The 23,009-nt window shown below is 26.3% G+C and overlaps 2 protein-coding genes across 2 annotated transcripts; one reads left to right on the forward strand and one right to left on the reverse strand.

Annotated features, from left to right (window-relative positions):
• Positions 1 to 1,944: 1,944 nt before the first annotated feature.
• On the forward strand, positions 1,945 to 11,915 carry LOC122504498 (sideroflexin-1). Its single transcript, XM_043615636.1, has 4 exons — positions 1,945 to 2,458; positions 6,333 to 6,509; positions 10,782 to 11,170; positions 11,337 to 11,915. The coding sequence occupies exons 1-4, from the start codon at positions 2,283 to 2,285 to the stop codon at positions 11,579 to 11,581; spliced, it is 987 nt and encodes a 328-aa protein (XP_043471571.1). The 5' UTR covers positions 1,945 to 2,282; the 3' UTR covers positions 11,582 to 11,915.
• A 2,647-nt stretch (positions 11,916 to 14,562) lies between these two features.
• LOC122504493 (39S ribosomal protein L2, mitochondrial) lies at positions 14,563 to 19,541 on the reverse strand. Its single transcript, XM_043615630.1, has 2 exons — positions 19,240 to 19,541; positions 14,563 to 15,286 (listed from the first exon to the last, which is right to left on the reverse strand). The coding sequence occupies exons 1-2, from the start codon at positions 19,493 to 19,495 to the stop codon at positions 14,607 to 14,609; spliced, it is 936 nt and encodes a 311-aa protein (XP_043471565.1). The 5' UTR covers positions 19,496 to 19,541; the 3' UTR covers positions 14,563 to 14,606.
• Between the last annotated feature and the right edge of the window lie 3,468 nt (positions 19,542 to 23,009).

Below are 23,009 nucleotides of genomic sequence, written 5' to 3' on the forward strand. Positions count from 1 at the left end.
GTTGGTCAATAATGTCTCGTTGAATTTGGAATCAACTCAAGATATTCGATAGTCCCAAAATTTTGTTCTTATTTTAGTAATATTGATATAACTTGAACAAATACCTTAAGAAAATTCTACAAACTGTTTAAAACTAAAAAAAACTGCCTAGTTAAAGTGTTCTTAACGTCACTTATGTCAAAATTAATGTGAAACAATTTGTTTTATAAAAATTTCTTCGACAGTTAGAAAATTTTTCTTACTGTTCAAAGTGTTTGTGCATTATGAAGACTATGAGTTTGTATTTTGTTATCTACATTCTCTGAAAAAATCTTAGGATACCAATTGTATACTTTTACTATAATAATTGTTATATCGTCAGAATTCTTTCAAATGTTTCTAGTAACAATTGCAACGATTATTGTATTTCGATTGGTAGCAATTTTTCTAATATTAAAAAAAACTGCATGGCGAACGTTAAAAATCAGTCAAATTATAATGGGATTACCAGAAAATCAAGAGCCATAGAATATCAAGGGAAGAATAATCTTCGGTTCACTTTTAATTTCCTGTATCGTCTATTCATTCAGGTTACGTTTACTCGGTTATTTTGAACATCAGTTGGCTTTCGGAAACGGAAATTTCAACTCTCGACGAATTGGCAAATTATTCATTACCACCAATGATACTAAGTGGAATTAAACTTTCACTAAGTAGCTTATTATATCTCTGTAATTGGATATTCACTTTCAACTGTTGTTTTTATTTATGAAATTCTAAAAACAAAGTTTGAATATAAACTGTATGAATTTTATGCCAGATTTCGACAACAAATATAGATATACTTTGCACTTTTTTGTTTGTTTTTCATAATGGAAAAAAATTTTCGGTGCAACGGTTGTATCTAAAATTGTAGTTATTTGTATTAATAACCGCTTATTTATGTTGATTTTAAGCGTCCCAATATATTTTAAACGTTTTAAATTAATACATATCTGTTATTGTAAGTGGAAAATTATTATATTTCTTGAATTCTATTAACCGAATGCCTACCTATACATAAAATTATAAGTTCCACTTTGACTAATAATCATTGCAACTCTTATAATTTTTATAAACATGCAACAATTATTTTATTTTTATTCACAATTTTCACCTAATTACTAAGTTCAATATATTACAAATTTCTTTAAATACAATAACACTTTTTTATTCACTTTACTTTAATACTATTTGAATCATTTAAATACATTTTTAATTTTTCAAAATGAAATATTATTTTTTATTTTTGTTCACAATTTTCACTTAATTTTTTTATCACTTTTAATATTATAACACTTTCTCACAATTCAAACAATTTAACAAAAAATTGTAAAATTTTTCATACGATTTGAAAACTATTGAAATTTATTACCAACACATTAATTCAATTAGCGACAATTGAAAACAATAAAGAATCAGTTAACTGTGAATAGTTGCAAATCGTGGTCAATCGATTTCGTCTATAAGGGCGAATAATTCTGTAACCACCAAAGTTAGTAGATATTTTATTTATTGTCTGAATATTATTTTACTTTGATTCTACTTAATATTTGAATTTTTACTTTTTCATTGCATTGTAATAATTGTTCTCATACCTTTCTTTAAGTAAATAAATAAATAATTCGAATTTATTGACAATCTTTGAAATAAATAGTAATAGTTTTTGAATAAAATCACGTGGGGAAAAATCAGAAAAAAAATTTTTTTTTTGAAAAGCAATTCCTAAATTCCGCGAAATTTAAAAAAAATCCCAGACTTTACAGTGTGCTACCATCTCCCGCTGAATGAGAAAAGGTACAACGAGGGTCATCATCTCTCGTTTGCGCACGCAACTTGCTTATCGACAAGAATTGTCGAACAACTGAGTACCAAAGGAGAGAGAGAGAGAGAGAGAGAGAGAGAAAATCAACGTGAACAGCGTGAACAGTGAGAAATTAGCGCGTGTGCAATAGTTCTCTCTGGCGTTTCTACTGAACTCAGCTGGAACTCTTGACATTCCGGGAGTCGGCTCTATTGGCACATGGTGTTTCATTTTGACTTATAATTTTACAATTTTTTCTGACAATCTTAAACCTTAAATTCTCAAACAAATACACATCGTGCGTACTTTTAATTTTAAAAATATAAAAATTTAATACCTAAAGAGTTAGAAAAATTTTAGAAACGAAAATAGGGGGGAATAAGGATAAATTAAAAATCAGTGGGGGCATTTTTGTTTAAATAACATATCAAAAAAAGAGGAAGGAAACATTTTATCGATCATGGTTAGAGGTGAGGAAAACAAAGGAAATACGAAAATTGACATTGAAAAACCAAAATGGGATCAGAGCAATTATACGGGAAGGGCCAGACATTTTTTGACCTTGACAAATCCCTTAAATGTTTTTGCCTCATCGAGTCAATTGGAGCGGGCACGGGACATCGTTCAAAACTACAGGTATATAACTTGTTTGACCACTACATATTTCTCTAACTTTCATTATAATCGAGGTCTTTTGCCTTCAGTTCATATGATAACTTGTAAACTTACAATATATTAAAATAAGTTTTCTCAAGTCACGTTAACATTTATAACTATAATTATTTCCTTTTCGAATTTAGTTACATTTTTCCTTATTACATATCTCCCTCGCCTCATTTTTCATTGCCACTAATTTTTATGTAATTAATTTTAATCAGTAATCACTTAAAACACATTTTCCATAATGAGTTAACATTAATTTTTGTGATTATAAAAATATTAATAAATAAAAATAATAGCAGTTGTAATAACAATAATAATGATAATGATAATAATGTTAATAATATAACGATAACAATAATTATAATATTTTAATTTTTCCCGGAATGATTCACGAAACAATTATAATTATAATGATATAATTAAAAACAATAAAAATAACAATAGGAATTATTGTTGTTGTCTCAGTTAAGAATTCTGTATTAATAATTAAGTATAATTGTATAAAGGTTATTTAAATTAGCAATTTTGTCATTAATTAACATTATAAGTTACTTAAAATAAACGCGAGAGATTTACATTTTAAAAAATTTTCATTTCGCAAAAATTCTTCTTTGTTTTTTTTTTATTTTTAGATCAAGGACGTACTTTATATTTCAAAAATAATTTGGACTTTATCTTCTTATAGTTGCCAAATAAATATACACGATTTGAATTTATCAAAAAGTAAATTTACTGTTGAAAAATTCTCTCTTTACCAAAAAAAGAAGAAAATTTAAACACAAAAAAATTTGCAAAGCTTTGAAAGTTACTAGACTAATTGAAACAAAAAAGCGAGATTTAGATATTGATAAAACTAAGAAAATTTATTTATATAGTGAAATTGCACAGTAAAAAGTAAATCTTAATTTAAGATCAGTCTTCAATTCAGCACTGTCTGCTCTAATGTTAAATCATACAAAAACCATTGCTTAAATTCAGCATTGACTGTCTTAAAAATGTTGCGTCTTAATTTTAAATTAAGACTGCTTTCCTGCCTTAAAATAAGACTTTCTTTTTACTGTGTAGTTATAACCCTTGAAGTACACACTGAGTACAGATCGCCCCGGTGTTTTTTTCAAATGCGTTCCATTCTTTAAAGCATGTCATTTATTGTTAAATGTTTATAAACAAATTAATTTTCTATCAATAAAACTATATTTTTCATATTCCTCTCAGAACATTTCCTATCGATTAAAAAAAATCGACTGAATTTCATCAATTTGAGACAAAGATATAAGGTTTCAAAGTATTGCAGGGTACAAATCGCCCATGTGTGTATCGAACGTAAGTTTTTGAAGTGTGTACTTTATAAGGAATAACATTGATGTTGATATTAAGTTAATAATTTTAGTATTATTTATTAATAGTAATTAATATTTATTATTAATGTATCAAGGTTAAGGTAAATATTTAATAAAAATAATAAAATATTCAAACATTTTAATAACAATAGTTAATTATTGTAAACAATAAAGGATTTAAGAAAAATTTCAATTATTTTTATTTAATTTAGAAAAAATAGAAAAAATTCTATTGGAAAAAAATATTAGTAAAATTGAAAATTGCTCTCTATTAATCAATAAAGTTAAAAAATCTTTACAGAACGAAAATAATTTTAGTTACAAGAGAAACGAACTTATAAATTATTTTAATGTCTCGAAACATCGTGAATTACATTTAAAATTAAGAAGTCATTTTGGCACATTATACATAGATGTGTACATATAGATATATTTTTAGCCTTATAGAAATAAAAATTGCGTGACAAAAAATGTTCTCAATCACTTCTCACAATAAGTCAATAAGAATCAATTAAGATATAATTTGTAATGATTGAAGATAAGGAAAAAATTTTTACCAACATTTTTATTCTTTTGTTTAATAATCATGTTAAATATTCAAAATTACTAATGAATGAAATAACAATTGAACTAAAACATAATTACGCTATGTTTACGGATACAAATTCTCATTAATAAAACATCAAACAACTCAATATAACTGAATATGCAAATTTATGTATATTTTTCTGTTCTTTCAAAAAACAATACTTTTCCTATTACTTTTTCATTTTCTTAACTTTTCAATTTTTCCTTTCATAATATAAATATATATTATTGCTTTTGCTAACAAATAAAAAAGCAGAAAATGAATCAAAATTCATCAACAAATAATAAATTTTGAGTTAAATGTTTGAATTTTATCTTCAAAGTTGGAATCGAGGAGAGGGTAAAAATTTATAAAAATATAAATTGAAATTATAAAATGAAATTAAAGTCTCGATATAAGAGGTTTAATGATAAAATATTAAGAAAATCTTTTATGTTTATGTAAATTAAAGACAAAGGTTCTTATCTCGAGTGAGGTCATGACTCAATTAAAATAGCCTCCCATATCAAGAGATCAAAAACCTCAATAAAATCCAAATTTAACATTCGTTTTAGATTCTGTCTTGAAAACAATTTGTGTCACATTAACACAAAGTCTATAAGTAATGTTAAAAATAGCAGAAACTACGTCAGACTCTTCTTTTTTTACTACAATTTTTTTCAAAATTCCCGATTTCTTTTTTTTCTAATTTCTTCAATTTTATTATTTTGACTTTTTTAATTTTTCCTCTAATATTTAAAAAAATTTACTTTTAACTTTTTTCTTTATTTTTCTAATTTTATTATTTTTAATTTTTCAATTTTTTCTCTATATTTATATATAATTTTATTATTACTATTTTTTCAACTTTTTGAATTCATTTCATGATTAAGAAAAAAATTACCATTGAAAATGTTATTAATTTAATTCTTAAATTAAATTAAAATATTATATCGATCAAGCCATCAATAACAAAAATATTCAATGTTATTAGATATACATTTTAATGTAATTTTCCTTATAATATTGTAAATAATTATTGTTTATGCGATCAACAAAGTAAAATTTCAATTTATTAATATAATTGCCCTATTCGTAAAAATGGAGAAAAAAATGTGTATGAATATTTATAGGAATATTTATAAATAAACATTTCATTCTAAATCATATATAAATTATAGGACTTTCACAAACTTTTCTAAAAAAAATTTTCAATCTCAGCAATTATTGAAATTAATGGTAAATTTACAGCTATATGTGAAATTTGATACAAATGAATATTTCTTCAGGTAATAAAAACTTTATCTCATTACTTTATGATCATGTCGATTAATAATAAAATTATGTTCATCAAAATTGAGACGAACGTGCGTATTAGATATGGTAATAAACACCGATTAGATTTACTTTTTGCCTTACAAACGACTGTCGCGTTCACTATTTCATAACATAAAACTGTCACCGGTATCAATAAAATATTTGCCACCAACTTTCATTCACTTTTTAAAAATTAAAATTAAGACATTTTAAAATTATTATTATTTACTTATTACTATTGCTATGTAATTATCATTATTACTATTTTTAACTTTTACTATTAATATTTTATTATAATTAGTATTATTAATATATTATTTTACATATTCAGATATATTAGTAATTTTAGAAAAAAATCTAATCATCGGGACAGGATTCGAACCCCGAACTTAACACACAATAAAGTTACGCCTTACACCCTGCAGCCAAAATTTCTTTCCATTCTTCTTACTGTTTTCTTTATCAAACTACAGTAAAATTTTCACAAATTTTAATCAATTTACATTTTTCGATTTTAAATATTTATAAGAACAGTTGGTACAGAAAATATAATTGCGAATTTAGTGTTTATATTTAAGAATTAATTACCTTGATTTACATTAATTTCTAAATAATAATTTAGGAAAGGATCAACGTTAGAGGATTTAAAGATCACGGAAGATGAATTGTGGACGAATAAATATCTTTACGACAGCGCCTATCATCCAGATACTGGAGAGAAAATGACCCTGATTGGACGCATGAGCGCACAAGTTCCAATGAACATGATCATCACTGGATGCATGATGACGTTCTACAAGTATGCAAATCTCTCGAGACACATTCAGTAAAGCTACTACTCTCTTTCGCCGATAACAATCAATAAGCAGACCCCCAGATATCCAACTGGCTGGAAATCTTTCTCAATATATGGCAGTTTTTATAGACTGCGATAAGGTTAGCCGCGACCCCACACCTCTCTGTCTCTCACTCTCTTTTATATTCTTTGTATTACTAATCCAGTTTCTTGTTCTTATTCTTGATGTATATATACAATAATTTACCAAAAACAAAAAAAATGGTTCCAGAAATTTATTAAGAGTATTCTATTAGATTACTAAATATTAACAGTATTCTAAAAATATGAAAAATATATTCTGTTTTGGAATTAATTTTAGAATTTTAATAATGTTTATAAGTTAAGAAGTCAGTACTACCAAAAGTTTATCTAAAAAAGAATTGTACAAAAATAATTCCAAAAGCAAAGTGGAAAATCTTTGTAGAAATTTCCCGGTAGGTTTTAAGAGCTTCACTGAATTGTTGTCCTGCTTTTTGTACTTTTTATTTTTTTAGGTTGAGTCCACAATAGAGACTTTTATGTTTAATTAGCGCGTTACTGGCAAATTATAAATAATAGAAGCTTTTTTTGATAAAAAGTTGGTAACGCGTAGACTTAACGTTACAATCTTTATTGTGGAATATTAAGGTTATGATATTCAGTGGTCACGTGACTAATGCTGCTGTCCAAAGTAAAAACCTACAGGGTTGCCAAAAATTTTAATTTTCTTTTCCCCTGATTTCCATACAAAAATGTTGACTTTTTCCCTCACCCTAAAGAATAGTATATGATTCACTCTAAAAATGATTAGATACTCAAGAAAATGTTCTCTTACATTTATTTCCAAATTTATTTAATATTGTAAAAACTATTCATTCGAAAACATCCATAACTTCCTTTTTAAATAAATATTTAATCATTATTGGTTTTCCATAGAAATTAAGGTTTTCAAAAGTTTCAAATTCAAACCTTTTGAAATTCAATAACATATAATATAAGAATATTATTATGAAACATAAAGAAATCGTTTACTCCGAGTCTTCGACTCGGAGTAATCGATATTTTCATGTTTTACAATAATAATTAAAGATGCCCAAGTGATAAAATCATTACCTTCTATTATAAGAATATTGTTACTGTAACTTCTTCAAAATCATTTTCATCATTTCAATTCAATTATTATTTTCTAGAATTTTTAACTAAAATTCTTCTTTAAAGCAATTATTTTTAATAATTTTTGAAAAAGTTCTTTGAGTATTTTCAAATCCATGTGTTTACAATTCAATTCTACGAAATTTCGGTTATTCGGAAATTCTTCAATTAAATATACTATAGAAAAAAAACTTCAAATAATTTTTAAAAAATTCAATTAAACCTTTTCAAAAAAATTAATTCTACAGAATTGTTATAGTTAAAAAGATGCAAACTTCGAATTCTCAAAGATTTGAATTTGAAACTTTTTCAAAACTTATTTATTTTTAAAAATTCATGCTATAATGTTTTTAATATTCAATTATTATTTAAAATTTTAACTGAAATTCATTTTTAAATCAATTTTTATTTAGAAAATTCCACGAGAATTCAATTATTTAAATCCAAAAATAAATAATTTATTGAATAATTAAATGTTTTTCAAAATTGAATTCTCATAAAGAATTTTAATAACAAATTTTTAAATAATTCAATTCTTTTAATAAATTTTAATAAAATTTTTAAGAATAATTACATTTTTTGAGGAATTCAATAAAAATATTGTATTTAAAATAATTGAAATTCTGCGATGAGTTTTATTATTTAAGTTTAAGAAAATAATGGAATTATTGAGAAGAAATTTATAAAAAATTTGAAAATAATTGAATTCTTGTGAAATTTTTATTATTTATGAAAATAATTAAATTCTTATTTAAAAAGATAATTGAAATTTTGACGAAAATTTTTTTAAAATTTTTGAACATAATTGAATTTTTGCAAAGAGTTTTATTACTTTTAAAAATAATTGAATTTCTGCAATCATTTGTAACTTCTCCAAAATTGAATTTTTTTCATTGTTTTTTTAATAAAATTCTTCTGTAAATCCATTATTTTTAATAATTAATTAAATATATTTAAGAAAGTTTAACTAATTTCTCAAAGAATTTAAATTATTAAAATTTTTCAAAAATCCAAGTTCTTTAAAATTTCTAACTAAATTCATTAAAAATTGATAATTTCATAAAATTTCAAACTAAAACCTATTGAAGTTCATCTATTTATATGAAAATTGTAAACGCAACTCTTTTAAAATGCAATTAATTTTGAAATATTGAAGTAAAATTATTCCTTAATTAATTTCTAAGTAATAGTTTGATGATAGTTCTTGAAGAATTAAATTATTTAAAAAGAAATTATTGTCAGAAATAGAAAAAATTTAAGGTTTCGTATTAGAATTCGTGATAATTTCATAGTTTATGAGGCAAACAAAAATTCATAATTTTCTTACACTGAGAGACCTTTGGGTCAGCAGCACTTTCGATAGGCTGCTACCAGAGATGTTAACTATTTCAAATAAATCTATTTCAAATGCAAAATAGAAAATGCAAAATGCCTATTTTCATTTTACATTTTAAATGCATTTGCCGAAAACCATTTTGCATTTTGATTTGAAATGGTTTTTTTCATTATTTTGTATTTGAAAATGCAAAATACAACAAAAATTTTTTTATATTGTAGCAATTTTTTCTTTTAAGGAGGTTCTCCGGCTAATTCATTTTATTTTAAATTTTACCAAACTTTTTGGGAAAATATTCATTTTTACATGCTGAAAACGGAAATTTTCAGGTTCAAAGTTTCAATATTTACATAGGATTTCACATCCAGCATTCGAAAATGAGATATTTTATTTAATTGCTGACAAAGTTTTCTTACAATTTCTTCAAAAAAGTAGTTTATTGTATAAAGTCAAATTAATAGAATAATATATAAAACAGTTTCATAGGGGATACAATCTTATTTTATGGAAAAGTCAAAAAGTTACGTAAAAATAAAGTTCATTTAAAAAAAGCATTTTATTTTGTAAAACCATTTTGAAAATGCGAATTTTCTATTTTGCATTTGAAATAACTTTTTGAAAACTATTTTATATTTTATATTTGAAATACTTTTTGTGATACCATTTAGTATTTAGCATTTTAAATAGGTTTTGAGACCCATTTTTAACATCTCTGGCTGCTACTGACCATTTTGGTGGTACGCTACAGGACTATACTTTTGGGTTGCTGCGGTATAATTTTGGGCGCGTGACAGTCCAAAAATTGATTAGCTGCAAACCAATGACGGCATCCCCACTACTTCAGTGAGCTTCTCACCAACATTTTGGACTGTCACGCGCCCAAAATTGTATCGCAGCGCACTAAAACCATAGTGGAGCTGCTATCTCATACGTTGTTCCGCTGCAGTCCAAAAGGTCTCTCAGTGTATGAATTTTTTAAAAATCCCTGACTTTTCCCTGAATTTCCTGACCCATGTCAACCCAGACCTAGTAACCATATTTTCCATACACTGAGAAAACTGGAGTATTGGACTAAACATCTGAAGGGACAAATCGTTGATATTTGAGAGTTAGCTATTGGATAACAATCTAAATGTTCAAATACACCATTGACAGATATTCGTGCCATTTCTCTTGGAGGGAAAATGAGTTTATAACAGAGGGACAAATTAACCATCTTGAGAAATCCCTTCCTTATCCGGCGCGAAATGAATAAATATGGCAACCTAACCCCTAAATTAAATACATAAAATGTCAGAAAAATAATTTCGCGCGCATCAAATCGTACACATTTTCTGCGCAACTTTTAACCCTCAGATATAATGGGAGAGAATATACAAGTAGATTTCCATTATCAATTCAAAATTTATTTTAGAAGGACTATTTAACTCTCTTCATAAGCAAAGGAAACATACACTTTTTGAACCTCCGAATTTGACACTCCAGTTTTCTCAGTGTAAGGTCGAAGTTCACTTAGGTTATAAACAAATCACGAATTCACGACCTTACGGAATTTTGACTTTAGACAGCAAAATAGTACATAGAGATGTTCAATTGTTACGTCATACTCGGTTGGTAAAGTAACAGAAATGCTGAATAAAATGACCTTAAGGATAATGAGTAATCTGGAAAATTGGCAAAATTGTCAGCTAATTAACAATTTCCATGATTACATCGATCCTTGGAGGAGAAAAAGAAACAAATGAAAATAAAAAAATGATTTTTAGATCAACACCTGCTGTTGTTTTTTGGCAATGGTGTAATCAGTCGTTCAATGCACTGGTAAATTATACAAATCGAAGTGGATCGTCGCCAATTCCAGTGGAAACGTTGATCCAGAGTTATGTGGGCGCAACAGGTGGCGCTGTTGTCACGGCTCTCTCGCTAAATCGACTTGCGAAACGAGCGCCACCACTGGCAGGACGCCTAGTACCATTGGCTGCAGTGGCAGCTGCCAATTGCATTAACATTCCTCTAATGCGAATTACCGAACTCAAAAGTGGCATTGAACTTCAAAACAAGAGTGGAACAAAAGTTGGCAACAGTCAAAAAGCAGCGCGAGAAGCTATTGCTTCAGTAACTGTCTCTCGTATTCTCATGGCTTCACCTAGTATGGGTGAGTATTATTTTTATTGCACCGTCAATGCAAAATTCATTCATTCATTCATTTCAAATTAACAATTATGGACATAATGTTCCATTTGCAAAATTCAAAATGCCTGCTTTAGTAACAGAAAAAGAAAATCAAAAAAGAAATACACTAATTTTTTCCTCTTTTACAGTGTTAGCACCCGTAGCAATGAACTACATAGATAAGAGGCAACTGCTCAAAAATATCAAATGGGCCGGAGCACCAATTCAAGTGGCCCTGTGTGGTATTTGCCTGACATTCGCAACCCCCTTGTGTTGCGCCCTCTTCGCCCAAAGAGTCACAGTACCTGTAGAAAGCCTCGAAACCGAAGTCCAAGAACAGATACACAATAAAGACAAGAGTCTAACAACTGTTTTCTATAACAAAGGTCTTTAACTTCCACACATGTTCAGTGCTTTTATCAAAGAAAAAGATGAAAAAAAGAATCCACTTCCACAGCTTGTAAATTTAGCAATAAGAAGATTTATGTAGGGAAAAAATACATAACTATGTCACAATAGAAAATTATTGACACTATGGTCAGGAATCTCGATGAATATCATTAAAAATGATAAATATGATGAAGAAATGAAGAAATAAAAATGAAGACAAATGAAAATGCATTTATAATTGTTTTAAAATTTATCAAATTTACGCACATTTTAAGATTTACATTCTCCACTCTATGCTGTGAAACTTAAGACAATAAAAAAGTTTTATTCCGTCTAAATTTGTTTTATGAATTTCAACTAACAGAAATGTTTTTTACTTCCTCAGCTTCGTTTTTTTTAATATTTCTAAAGACAAAAATAATAATCTACTTTAAATGTTGTTGGTGTTGCTGATTACAATTCCGATGCTTGTTTTTAATAATTCAACATGGCGGATTCAACATGGCTGACAAAAAAAGTTAAAAATCAATCGGATTCCTTGAAACTTGTTACTTGGGAATTTTTTAGGGTTTCTGGTTACGAATATAATTTTAATATTTCAAAATGACTTCAAAAAATCTCGAGTAAGAAGTTTCAAGCAAATCTGAATAATTTTTAAGTTTTTCGTCCGCCACGTTGGATCCGACATTTTGAATTTTTCAAAATGAACTTCAGATTCGTAATCAGGGACATCAAAAATCTCCAAGTAAAAAGTTTCAAGCAAATACTATTAAACTTTTTAATTTTCCTGACATTTTGACCCAAATTTGTAAATCTGAGTTGTTAATAGCGATTTTTTTCATAGACTTCGATGTTTTACGACCTCAAGAACTCAAAAGTTTTTTGTACCAATTTTTAGGTCACTTTTTGGGCCAACTTATAGAAATAGGGTTGTTGTTGTGATTTTTTTCAGTATTTTAACTTAATCCTTATTTGCCATACTGAAATAGATCATTTTATAAAAGAATTCATAACTTTTTTACTTTTTAACATTGAAAGCTGAAACTTTTACCGAGTCTTCTATTAACGTATTACTATAGGGAAATATTATCTTTAGTGGCTTTTGCAAAAAATGTAATTATTCAAACCTTTTAACCTATTAGCAAATATTTTGTTGTAATAAATTTTAGTCAGATTTAAAAAATTTCAAAAATTGATCATTTAGAAATGAGTATTTTTGTGGTTTGTTTGGTTTAACCTTCGCGCTACCAACGATTTTTTATATCGCGGGCTCCGATGCGGTCATCCGGGGTGACCAAACGCTTCTTTATTTTTATTTTCCAAAAACGATTTAAATTCGTCAAAGTTTTTCCATATAATTATGTGTTAATACAAATACTGTATTTTAATAATGTTTTTATGCATATTGCAGATAAAAATTGAATTATTATTTAAACAATTTTTAAACAAATTATTGTTTTTATTTACCAACTTTTTACAGAATGCACCTAGAAAGTTGGAGTTTTTTCCTAATTTTGAAATTTACAAAATTCTATATGATTACAGATAAAGAATAAAATTTGAATTATTATTTAAACAATTATTAATATAAACAAATTATTGTTGTTATTTACCAACTTTTTACAGAATGCACCTAGAAAGTTGCAGTTTTTTTCCTAATTTTGCAATTTACTAAATTCCATATGATTACAGATAAAGAATAAAAATTGAATTATTATTTAAACAATTTTTAAACAAATTAATAATTTGTTTATAAATTGTAATCTGTAATCATATATGGTTTAGTTAATTGTAAAATTACGAAGAAACTGCAACTTCCTAGGTGCATTCCGTAAAAAGTTGGTAATTAACAACAATAATTTGTCTAAACAAATAAAAAGTTCATTGTAACATCAAAATATATTGTATTTATTGACATAAAACAATTTAACTGTAAAACTTTAATGATTTTATTTTTTTGCAATATACAAAATAAACACCCGTGCAATTTTCAGTAGTCTTGTACATACTTTTTTAATTGTTATAAATAAATAAAAAAAAAAATTTTAATTTTTTTATTTTTCGGAAGATAAAATATTGTTCAGTGACTTAAAATCGCGATTCGATTGATGCAAAAGTCAAGCAGATTTACAACTTTTCTCATTGTTTGGTCACCCCGGGTGACCGCTTCGGAGCGCGAAGATTAAATCTTTGAAATGTTTAATATTTTTTCTTTACTCATCTATTGGTTTCATAGAATTTTTTTAAACTTTTATAACTCTGAAATTTTCACTAATTAGTCAAAAAATGCTTTATTACAAACTATTAAAGCAAAAACTTTAATAAAAATAAAAATTTTTTTTAAACTTCTATATAACTCTGGCTCTGGATAAAATTGTAGTAGAATTGTCACTAACAAGTCTTTTGACTTGTTAGTTATAGAAGTTTCAAAAATTTTTAATTTTGACAAAAGTTTTTGCTTTAATAGTTTGTAATAAAGCATTTTTTGACCAATTAGAGAAAATTTCAGAGTTATAAAAGTTTTAAAAATTGAAAACTTTGAAAGAAGTCCGTTTTTGTACACAAAAATATTTAAAACTCATCAATTTTTTAAATTGAAATTTTTTTTAAAAAGTCATTCTTTTTGTTTTTATCTTTATCATTTTTTTATTTTTTAATTGTGTAAATAAAGTAATTTAACAAATAATATTTTTTAATATATTAGCGAATAATCTGATGTAATAAATTCTATTCAAAATTATATAAAAAATTAAAAATTATAAAAAACGTAACTTTTACCATTTTTTGTTGTAAATTTTAACTTAAGTGTCTTCTAGAGTTATGCTTTTTACTTTTCACTATTTGAATATTTAATATCCATGTGATACTTTCGTCCCTATGAGAAAACATTGCGTTCATGAAATAGAAACAAAATGTAACGCACCCAAAGTGATTGTTAAGGGAGTACCACTCGTCATTTTTTTTTAAACTAAAACACTGGTGGACTACTATATAAATTATATATTTAATTCTTAGCAATAGAATACAAATTAAAATCCAGTTAAAGTGAATAGTTTCCTAGAATGTTGATCTGGAGTTCTTTTTTGTAATCTTACTAGAGGTTTCATGGCCTTTAATTTACGACCATGTCGACCGGTTTTCTTCTGCTTAAGTCCACTTCTCGGCCTGTTGCCCAATTCTCGATTACGTTGCGCACTACCAATGTGTGTTGATCCATGTTTTGGATTTGAAACTTGACCAACCACCGCTAGACAATGATTATCGAAACTATATTCAATGGGTCGTTTGCCGTTCAGTCGAATGACCATACGATTGTCGCCGTCCTTTCGCATTATTGTGCCCCTAACACCGGCAGCTTTTAAAATTCCGGCACCCTTGCCGGGGTATTTTTCCACGCAATGCACAGAAATACCTACTGGAAGTGCGCCCAAGGGATGTGCGTCACCTTCCTTTGGCTTTATTGGATTTCGAGGAATATTTCGTGTCGTTCTTATGATATCGCCCTCCTTCATACTGTTACTTGCAACAATGTATTTGAGTTCAGTGCCAGAGGCAACGAGAGCAACGTATGCTGTTCGACAACCATCTTTGAAAATTTTCAGTATTTTCTCTTCTTTTGGTGGTCCCTCGGTTGGACCATCTCTCAACCATTGAATTTGATGGTACTTGTGCTTAATGCCTCCACCAATGCCCTTGCAAACTAATCTGCCTGTTAAATAAAATGATAATTAAATAGCATGTAGTAGTAATTTGATTTTTATTTTATTTTAAACCAATAATAATCAATTTTTCATACCTCAGGCACAAAATAGGCGCTTTTAGATAGTAGCCGACAGGAACTAAAAGCCATTCATTTGTTCACTGGAATGAAAATGGCGACCTTTTTTTCCCATGGGCAAAAAAAAACAGCTGGTCCCATGCGTTATTTTTGCCCATGGGAAAAAAAGGCCGCCATTTTCATACAAGTGGAACAAGTGAATGACTTTTACTCTCTATCGTCTGCTATCTGAAATCGCCACTTTTGTGCCTTTGGAATAAAAAATATCGTAAGTAACAAGGTACGTAAATGGCTGCCTTTTCACTTTTTTGACTCGCATTTGGAAAAAAATAAACTAAAAATTCATATTAAAATTTATAATTATCTTTTATTAATACTATAACAAAAATCAACTTTTATCTTTTCATTTTGCAAACTTTAATTAAAAATAAAAGACTGTTTCTATTTACTCCTAAAAAGTGGAAATTCGGGGTAAATAGACATAGAAATTTCAACAATATTTCTTATAATAGAAAGAGAGAAAATATGAGTGAATGAAAGATAATAAGAGAGAACAAACCTTTGTTTGTGTAATGTGTTTTAACTTTTGGCATGGTTTATTTTTAAACTTATGTAGTGCATTATTATTTATTAGTTTGAATTATTTTATAACTAGCAACATTTTTTATGTAATTCTGTGTATTTTTTAACAGTTACATACTTAAAATTAATTTTTTCTTAAATTTTGTAAGAAACAGTTGATTATTGCTATTTAATGATATCCATATTTTCTACTACCCCATAAATTTGTTTCACGGAAGTAAAATAATAGCTCAATATACAAAAAAACCGAAAGTATTCCGATTTAACAGAAAAAATTTATGTTATTGGTGAAACTTAGCAAATCTGTTTGTATATTTACCCACTGACCCTAATCTGTTTTTTTTACTTCAATTGCATAAATAATCGTTTCAATAAGCTTCAATTTATCATAATTTTTTATTGAATTAAAATTTACTTAGTACAAATTTAAATAATAATTTTAATTACTGGGCCAAAATAAGTGAAACCGGCCACTTGAAAAATTTTTGTCTCCAATTTTCAAGTTATCTATGATTTTTGGTAGATATATGAGTACACTTTTTCCCCCTACAATATTTTTCAAAAATAATGTATTATTAAAGTAATCAGGTGTTGAAGTTTTGGGTCATTTTATTTTCATTTTATTATATCTTTTTCCAGGAACTCGAGTCAATTTTCGCCTGCATCTTGGCAGAAAAATCTACACAATTTCTATAATATTGAAGGTTACTGATTTTTCTTTTTTTTTTAAATTAATCATTGGAGTTTTGCGCATCAATACATGACAATTTAATCGTTTAAAAACATTGATAACATTCTTCAATTTGCAATTGTTTAAAAAAATTGTTAATAACAATTATAAATTTTTAATTTAAAGCAATCGCTTTATTTCATCTTTAAAGTATAGACTTTAATATTTAATTTAAAAAAAAATTCATTTAATTATCTTTATTTGTTTTAAAATAATAATAAAATGAAACTAAAATAACCCAAAACTCAACACCTGATTACTTCAAAAATAATTTTTTTTTTTTTGAAATATATTGTAGGGGGAAAAAGTGTACTTATTTATATCTACCAAAAATCATAGATAACTTGAAAATTGAAGACAAAAATTTTTCAAGTGGCCGGTTTCACTTATTTTGGCCCTACGCAGATTTAAAATTATGTAAATTTCTATATATTTAAAAATTAACCATTTCATGTGGAAAAATATTTAAATTTTTAAACTATTTTAACTGCAATTATTATTAAGGAGGTTGTTTACAGGTATGCAGACCTTCAAAAAAAATATTGAATTGACATTAAAGAATTTTTTAATATTATTGTTAAGTATTCGTATTTTCTGGAAGAACAAATATCAATTTTCAAGAAAAAATTTGATACTTACAAAAATTGTTTATTTAGTCATTTTGCATATGATCAAAGTTTTCTTCATATTAAAAGGTTAAACTTTTTAAAAAAAAATCACTTTTTTTAAACAAATAAGCACATTTTCAAAACGGTGAAGTTGTTTATAAATCTGAGCGATCAAGTTATAGAGAACCATTTTCTGAAGAAAATAAGCTATCATTGACTTAAGGCGTACTTGCGTTTGAGAAGGCAAAAAGAGGCCCCACTTTCATGTTTTTTTTCACAGTAATTTTATTAAAAATATTAAAAACGATTTTTGCACCTTGAAGTACATTATAAAAACTAAAAAAAGAAAAAATTGTTTCGTTTTTTAACCGTTATATTTACGATTCGTAGAGGGCCCCAAAAATTAGCGATCTCAAATTTGTAAGAGTTTGCGGTGGCCCGCATAGAGCCCCTCCTGACTGTCAAAAATTAAAAAAACAAAATTTATTCTTCAGTATACATTAATACCTAGTGGACGTATATGATGAAATTAAAAAAAAGTAAAAAAAACGAAAATGCGGTACTTTTAAAGTCAATTTTTAAGAAATGATGATTTTGATCTTTTGAATTTTTGACTTTAAAAGTACCGCATATTCGTTTTTTTTTACTTTTTTTTAATTTCATCATATACGTCCACTAGGTATTAATGTATACTGAAGAATAAATTTTGTTTTTTTAATTTTTGACAGTCAGGAGGGGCTCTATGCGGGCCACCGCAAACTCTTACAAATTTGAGATCGCTAATTTTTGGGGCCCTCTACGAATCGTAAATAACGGTTAAAAAACGAAACAATTTTTTCTTTTTTTAGTTTTTATAATGTACTTCAAGGTGAAAAAATCGTTTTTAATATTTTTAATAAAATTACTGTGAAAAAAAACATTAAAGTGGGGCCTATTTTTTGCCTTCGCAAACGCAAGTACGCCTTAAATCGAATCAGTTTTGAAAAAGTTTAACCTTTTAATATGAAGAAAACTTTGATCATATGCAAAATGACTAAATTAACAATTTTTGTAAGTTTCAAATTTTTTTCTTGAAAATTGATATTTGTTCTTCCAGAAGATACAAATACTTAACAATAATATTAAAAAATTCTTTAACGTCAATTCAATATTTTTTCTGAAGGTCTGCATACCTGTAAACAACCTCCTTAATATGAAAAATTTATGTAGATATTATTAGTATGTAGATATTATTAGTTATTTTCTACGTAAACTTTTTTCAAATAAAATAATTTATATTTTGAAAAATAATTTATATTTTAATTTAATTTAAAAAACAGGGTACTCTGATCTTAATAATAGTTTAAATTAAGGTAACTGGTAAAATAAAAGCCACACAAAATAACACAAATAAAAAAGAAATTCTTCGTTTTTAAAAATAGTTTGATTGGTTATTTTTTATGTCTAGAAAACATTTTTTTTGTAAATGATTCCAATTTTGACGATTTGACAGTACATTTAAAAAAATAAAATTATTTTTATATTGTTATTAATAATTTAAAACTTTATTAAATACTTAATATTACTGTAGTATTACATGTAATATTAATAATTGTATTAATTAATAATTTATAAATCGGAAAATTAAATTTATAATTTAAGTAAAATTAAAATTTTGAGGCGAACATTTTAATATTACTGTAACACAACCCACTAATAATTTTAAATGTTATCAAAAAGTTCTTAATATTATAAACAAATTTTTTGTAAAAATCTTATATTTGTAAAATTTTATTTTTAAAAAATAATTTTTATTGTTTAATAAAGTGGCCTGATGATGGTGTCAAACTCTGGTCAAACCAAGACACCGAAACGTTGCACAACTAATGTAACATTGTTTCATTTCTCACTCTTCCGATAATCGAATAAAAAAGGATTTACAAATTTTTTTTACATTTAATAATTAAATAATAAATAAAAATTACCTGTATAGGGATCTCTTCCAGCAAGATTTGTAACATTTAAAGGTTCAATTGTGTAGTGATCTTTGAAATGCACAATACGTCGGAAAGCTTTGCCTCCTTTTCCCGGCTCTGGTAAAATCATAGGTCTCCATATTTTTGTTCCTACTTTTTTCTCCGTCGTACGAGGTAAATTTGGAAAAAAATGTCTTGTGTTTTTAAATGATGCAGTTAAATCAATTTGTGGCAAAACACATTTTAAAAGTTTACTCGCTAACATTTTTTTAAGGTTATGACATGCTTATAAACAGTTGCGCCAGAATGTTGGAACCTTCAAGACGATTAATTTTCAAACTCGGTCGATAAGAATGGTATCCGAAACTGCTTACCTTGTGCTGTTAATTTCTTCAGTTTCTATACTTCGTTCACAGATGTCACTATTTTCATTATCACGATATAATTTTATTTAAACTATTTTTAACTGTAAATTAATTTTGTGTTTTGCACAAAATTATATAATTAGGTATAAAATTATAAAATTATTAAATTGTAAAATTATAACAATATAAAATTATATATTATATCATAAATTATAATTATAATTCAATAGTTATTAATTAATTATTATTTAATTTAATAATACATAGGTATTAAATTATTAAACAGGTTTCAAACTCATTATTAGAAATGTTAAAAAAAACAATTTTCCAATTTATCGCTTCACTAACTCATATGTACATACAACCGTGAAATATAATTCTCAAGTAATACATTTATATATACGCTCATCTCATGGAAAACAATGGATTATATGTTCCTGTCTCTCTTTCACAACTTTAACGTCTCGCTTGGGTAAGTGAACTTCAATTGTCCTCATACAATGCCGTAAGTGTCGAAGTGTAAAATCCTCTTTCTTTAAACCCTTTATCGAGTTTATAACAGTTGAATACTTCGAATCCATTATCATACATTTCACAAGCATTCGTATACAATGGCCGCACAATTACTTATCTATAAACTTTTTTGAGTATATAGAGTCACTCAATTTTCACTCCACTTTTCAAAATATCATGTAAACTCTTTCATTTTAATAGCTTTTGTTATATTAAATCTCCACCTCTTTTCAAATTTTAATTATTATATACGCGCTTTTAATTAAACTGGGTCGTATCGTACGATTTGTACAGAAAAAAAGAGAGAGAATAGAAAGAAAATGAAAATATAATTAACAATACGTATTTGTGTTATTGATTATATATTTCTTTTAATTGTCGAAATATAATTTATTTATTTTTTTAATTATACTGTATTGTTGTATTGAAATTACATTTTTTATAAATAAGCCCCCCACACAGTACATAAAATTAATGTGGTTTTGTTAAATATTTGCGCCTATAGCAATATTGTTAATTTTTATCTTTTGTAATCTTATTTTATTGTCGCAATATTGTAGATAAAATTACTGATAAAAATATATAAACTCCAAATAAGAGATGTCTGCTCTCTAAATTTCAATTACCTAATAGTTTTCGAGTAATGAAATTAGTAATGAATTAGTTGCAGTTATGACTATAATTTTCAGTAGTAAATTACTTATATGACTTAAAAAAATTGTTTGCAAAAACTACATTTTAGTAATTAAATAAAGTGACAATTAAATCACTGCAAAGTTAAAACTAAAATCAAATAAAACTAATCTAATGGAGCAACAAATGTCAATCTTCTTCAAAGAAGAAAAACTTTAATATTTTAAACAATTAATTTTGCGCAACTCAAAAATTTTACTCTTGAGTATGAAATAAAGTAGTTTCAATAGAAAAAACCATATAATTACAAAAAAAATAAATTGAAGTTTAAAAGTATCACTTTCAGAAAAATCACCCTTTTCCAAAAAATTTTAAAATGTTTTTAGAAAAATTTCAAAGCGCGAAAAAACATAGTTTAACTAATAAACTAATTTATAAAACCAAAAAAGCAGTTAATTGACTAAAAATAGTTCTTACCTACTACTGATAAGAAAGTTAATAATAACACAGGACCACAAAATTTTTTTAAAGAAAGTATTGACCGGACTATGTTTTTTATGTTTTTTGGGTCACTGAATTCAAATCCGAACTCAGTTTTCCGCCATCACGTCAAGTTTCTTCACAAATTAATAAAATTCGAAAAAATTGACTGTAAACAAGATTTAAATAAAAATAAGCAAAAGATTCTATTAAAAAACAACTTTAAAACACTGAAAAAATATTATAGAATGTTAAACAATCAAAGAAACTCGTAAATATTCAAAATTTAAGATGGCGGATACAATATAGCGTCAATTTTTTTAAAAATTCACCCAATTCGCCTAAATCTTGTTACTCGGGGGTTTTTGGGGTTGCTAAATACGAATTTCACCTTAGTTTTTAAAAATTCAAAATGGCGGATCCAATATGGCTGACCAATTTTTAAAAAAATTATTGGATTTACCTGAAACGTTATACTCGCAGGTTTTTGGGGTCGCTGAATACGAATTTTACCTTAGTCTTCAAAAATTTAAAAACTGATCAATTTTTAAATAATTCGTTAGCCATATTGAATCCGCCATTTTGGATTTTTTAAAATTAAGGTGAATTTTGTATTCAGGGACCCTAAAAACCCCCAAGTAACAAGTTTCGAATAAATCTGATAAATTTTTTAAAAATACTTCAGCCATATTGGATCCGCTATTTTGAATTTTGAACAACTAAGGTGAAATTCGAATTCAGCGATCCCAAGAACCCCCGAGTAACAAATTTCAGGTAAATCTGATACATTTTTAAAAAATTTGACAGCCATATTTGATCCGCCATTTTGAAGAAACTTGACGTGATGGCGCAAAACTGAGTTCGGATTCGAATTCAGCGACCCAAAAGACATATAAAACACATGGTCCGGTCAATAATTTCTTTTAAAAATATTTTATAGTCCTGTGTAATAATTAACAACAAAAAAAGTGTCTGACTAAATCTACTGCTTACTACTCATAAAAGTTTTATTAACTTTTAAAAAAGAGTTGCCTGAGTGAAAATATATTTTTTACTATCTGATAAATAAGTTTATAAAATTTAAAAAAGAAGTCTGACTAAAATTACTCTTTATTATTACGGATAAAAAAGTTGATATCTCCGAAACATCGAAATTTAACTAAAAATACATTTTAGAGGTAAAAAAAATACATTTTACCGATAAACAATTTATAATTTAAAAAAAGTTGTCTGACTAAATATACATTTTTCTACTAATAAATGAGTTTTTAACTTATAAACGAAAGTTATCTGACTAAAGATAGGTAGGTACTTTTTACTAGTTATTAATTATAGAGTTATTAATTTATAAAAGAGAGTAGTCTGACTAAAAACAGTTATTACTACTGCTAACAATTTAATTGCAAACAAAAAAATTTTTTTACTAATATTAAAAAAATTTATAACTTCTAAAAAAGTAGTTTCACTAAAACTATTTTTTATTACTGATAAAAAAGTTAATATCGAACAAATAAGATTTGTCCGACTAAAATTAGTGTTTACTACTGATAAAATATTAATAACATATCTAAAAGAGATATGTCTGGCTAAAATAAACAAGTATACCACTAACATAATAATTAATAATATCTAAAAGACACCGGTCTGTTTAAAAATACTGTTTAGTATTTAAAAAAAAAAAAATAAAAAATAAATAAAATATATATATATATATATATGTTACCGGCAAAGTATGAAATCCAGGCATTTTATAAAATGCCTAGGCAGTATATAAAAAGCCTGTCCATT

The sequence above is a fragment of the Leptopilina heterotoma genome, unplaced genomic scaffold, assembly GCF_015476425.1.
Source record: "Leptopilina heterotoma isolate Lh14 unplaced genomic scaffold, ASM1547642v1 Lhet_300, whole genome shotgun sequence".
In the NCBI taxonomy this organism is placed as follows: Eukaryota; Metazoa; Arthropoda; class Insecta; order Hymenoptera; family Figitidae; genus Leptopilina; species Leptopilina heterotoma.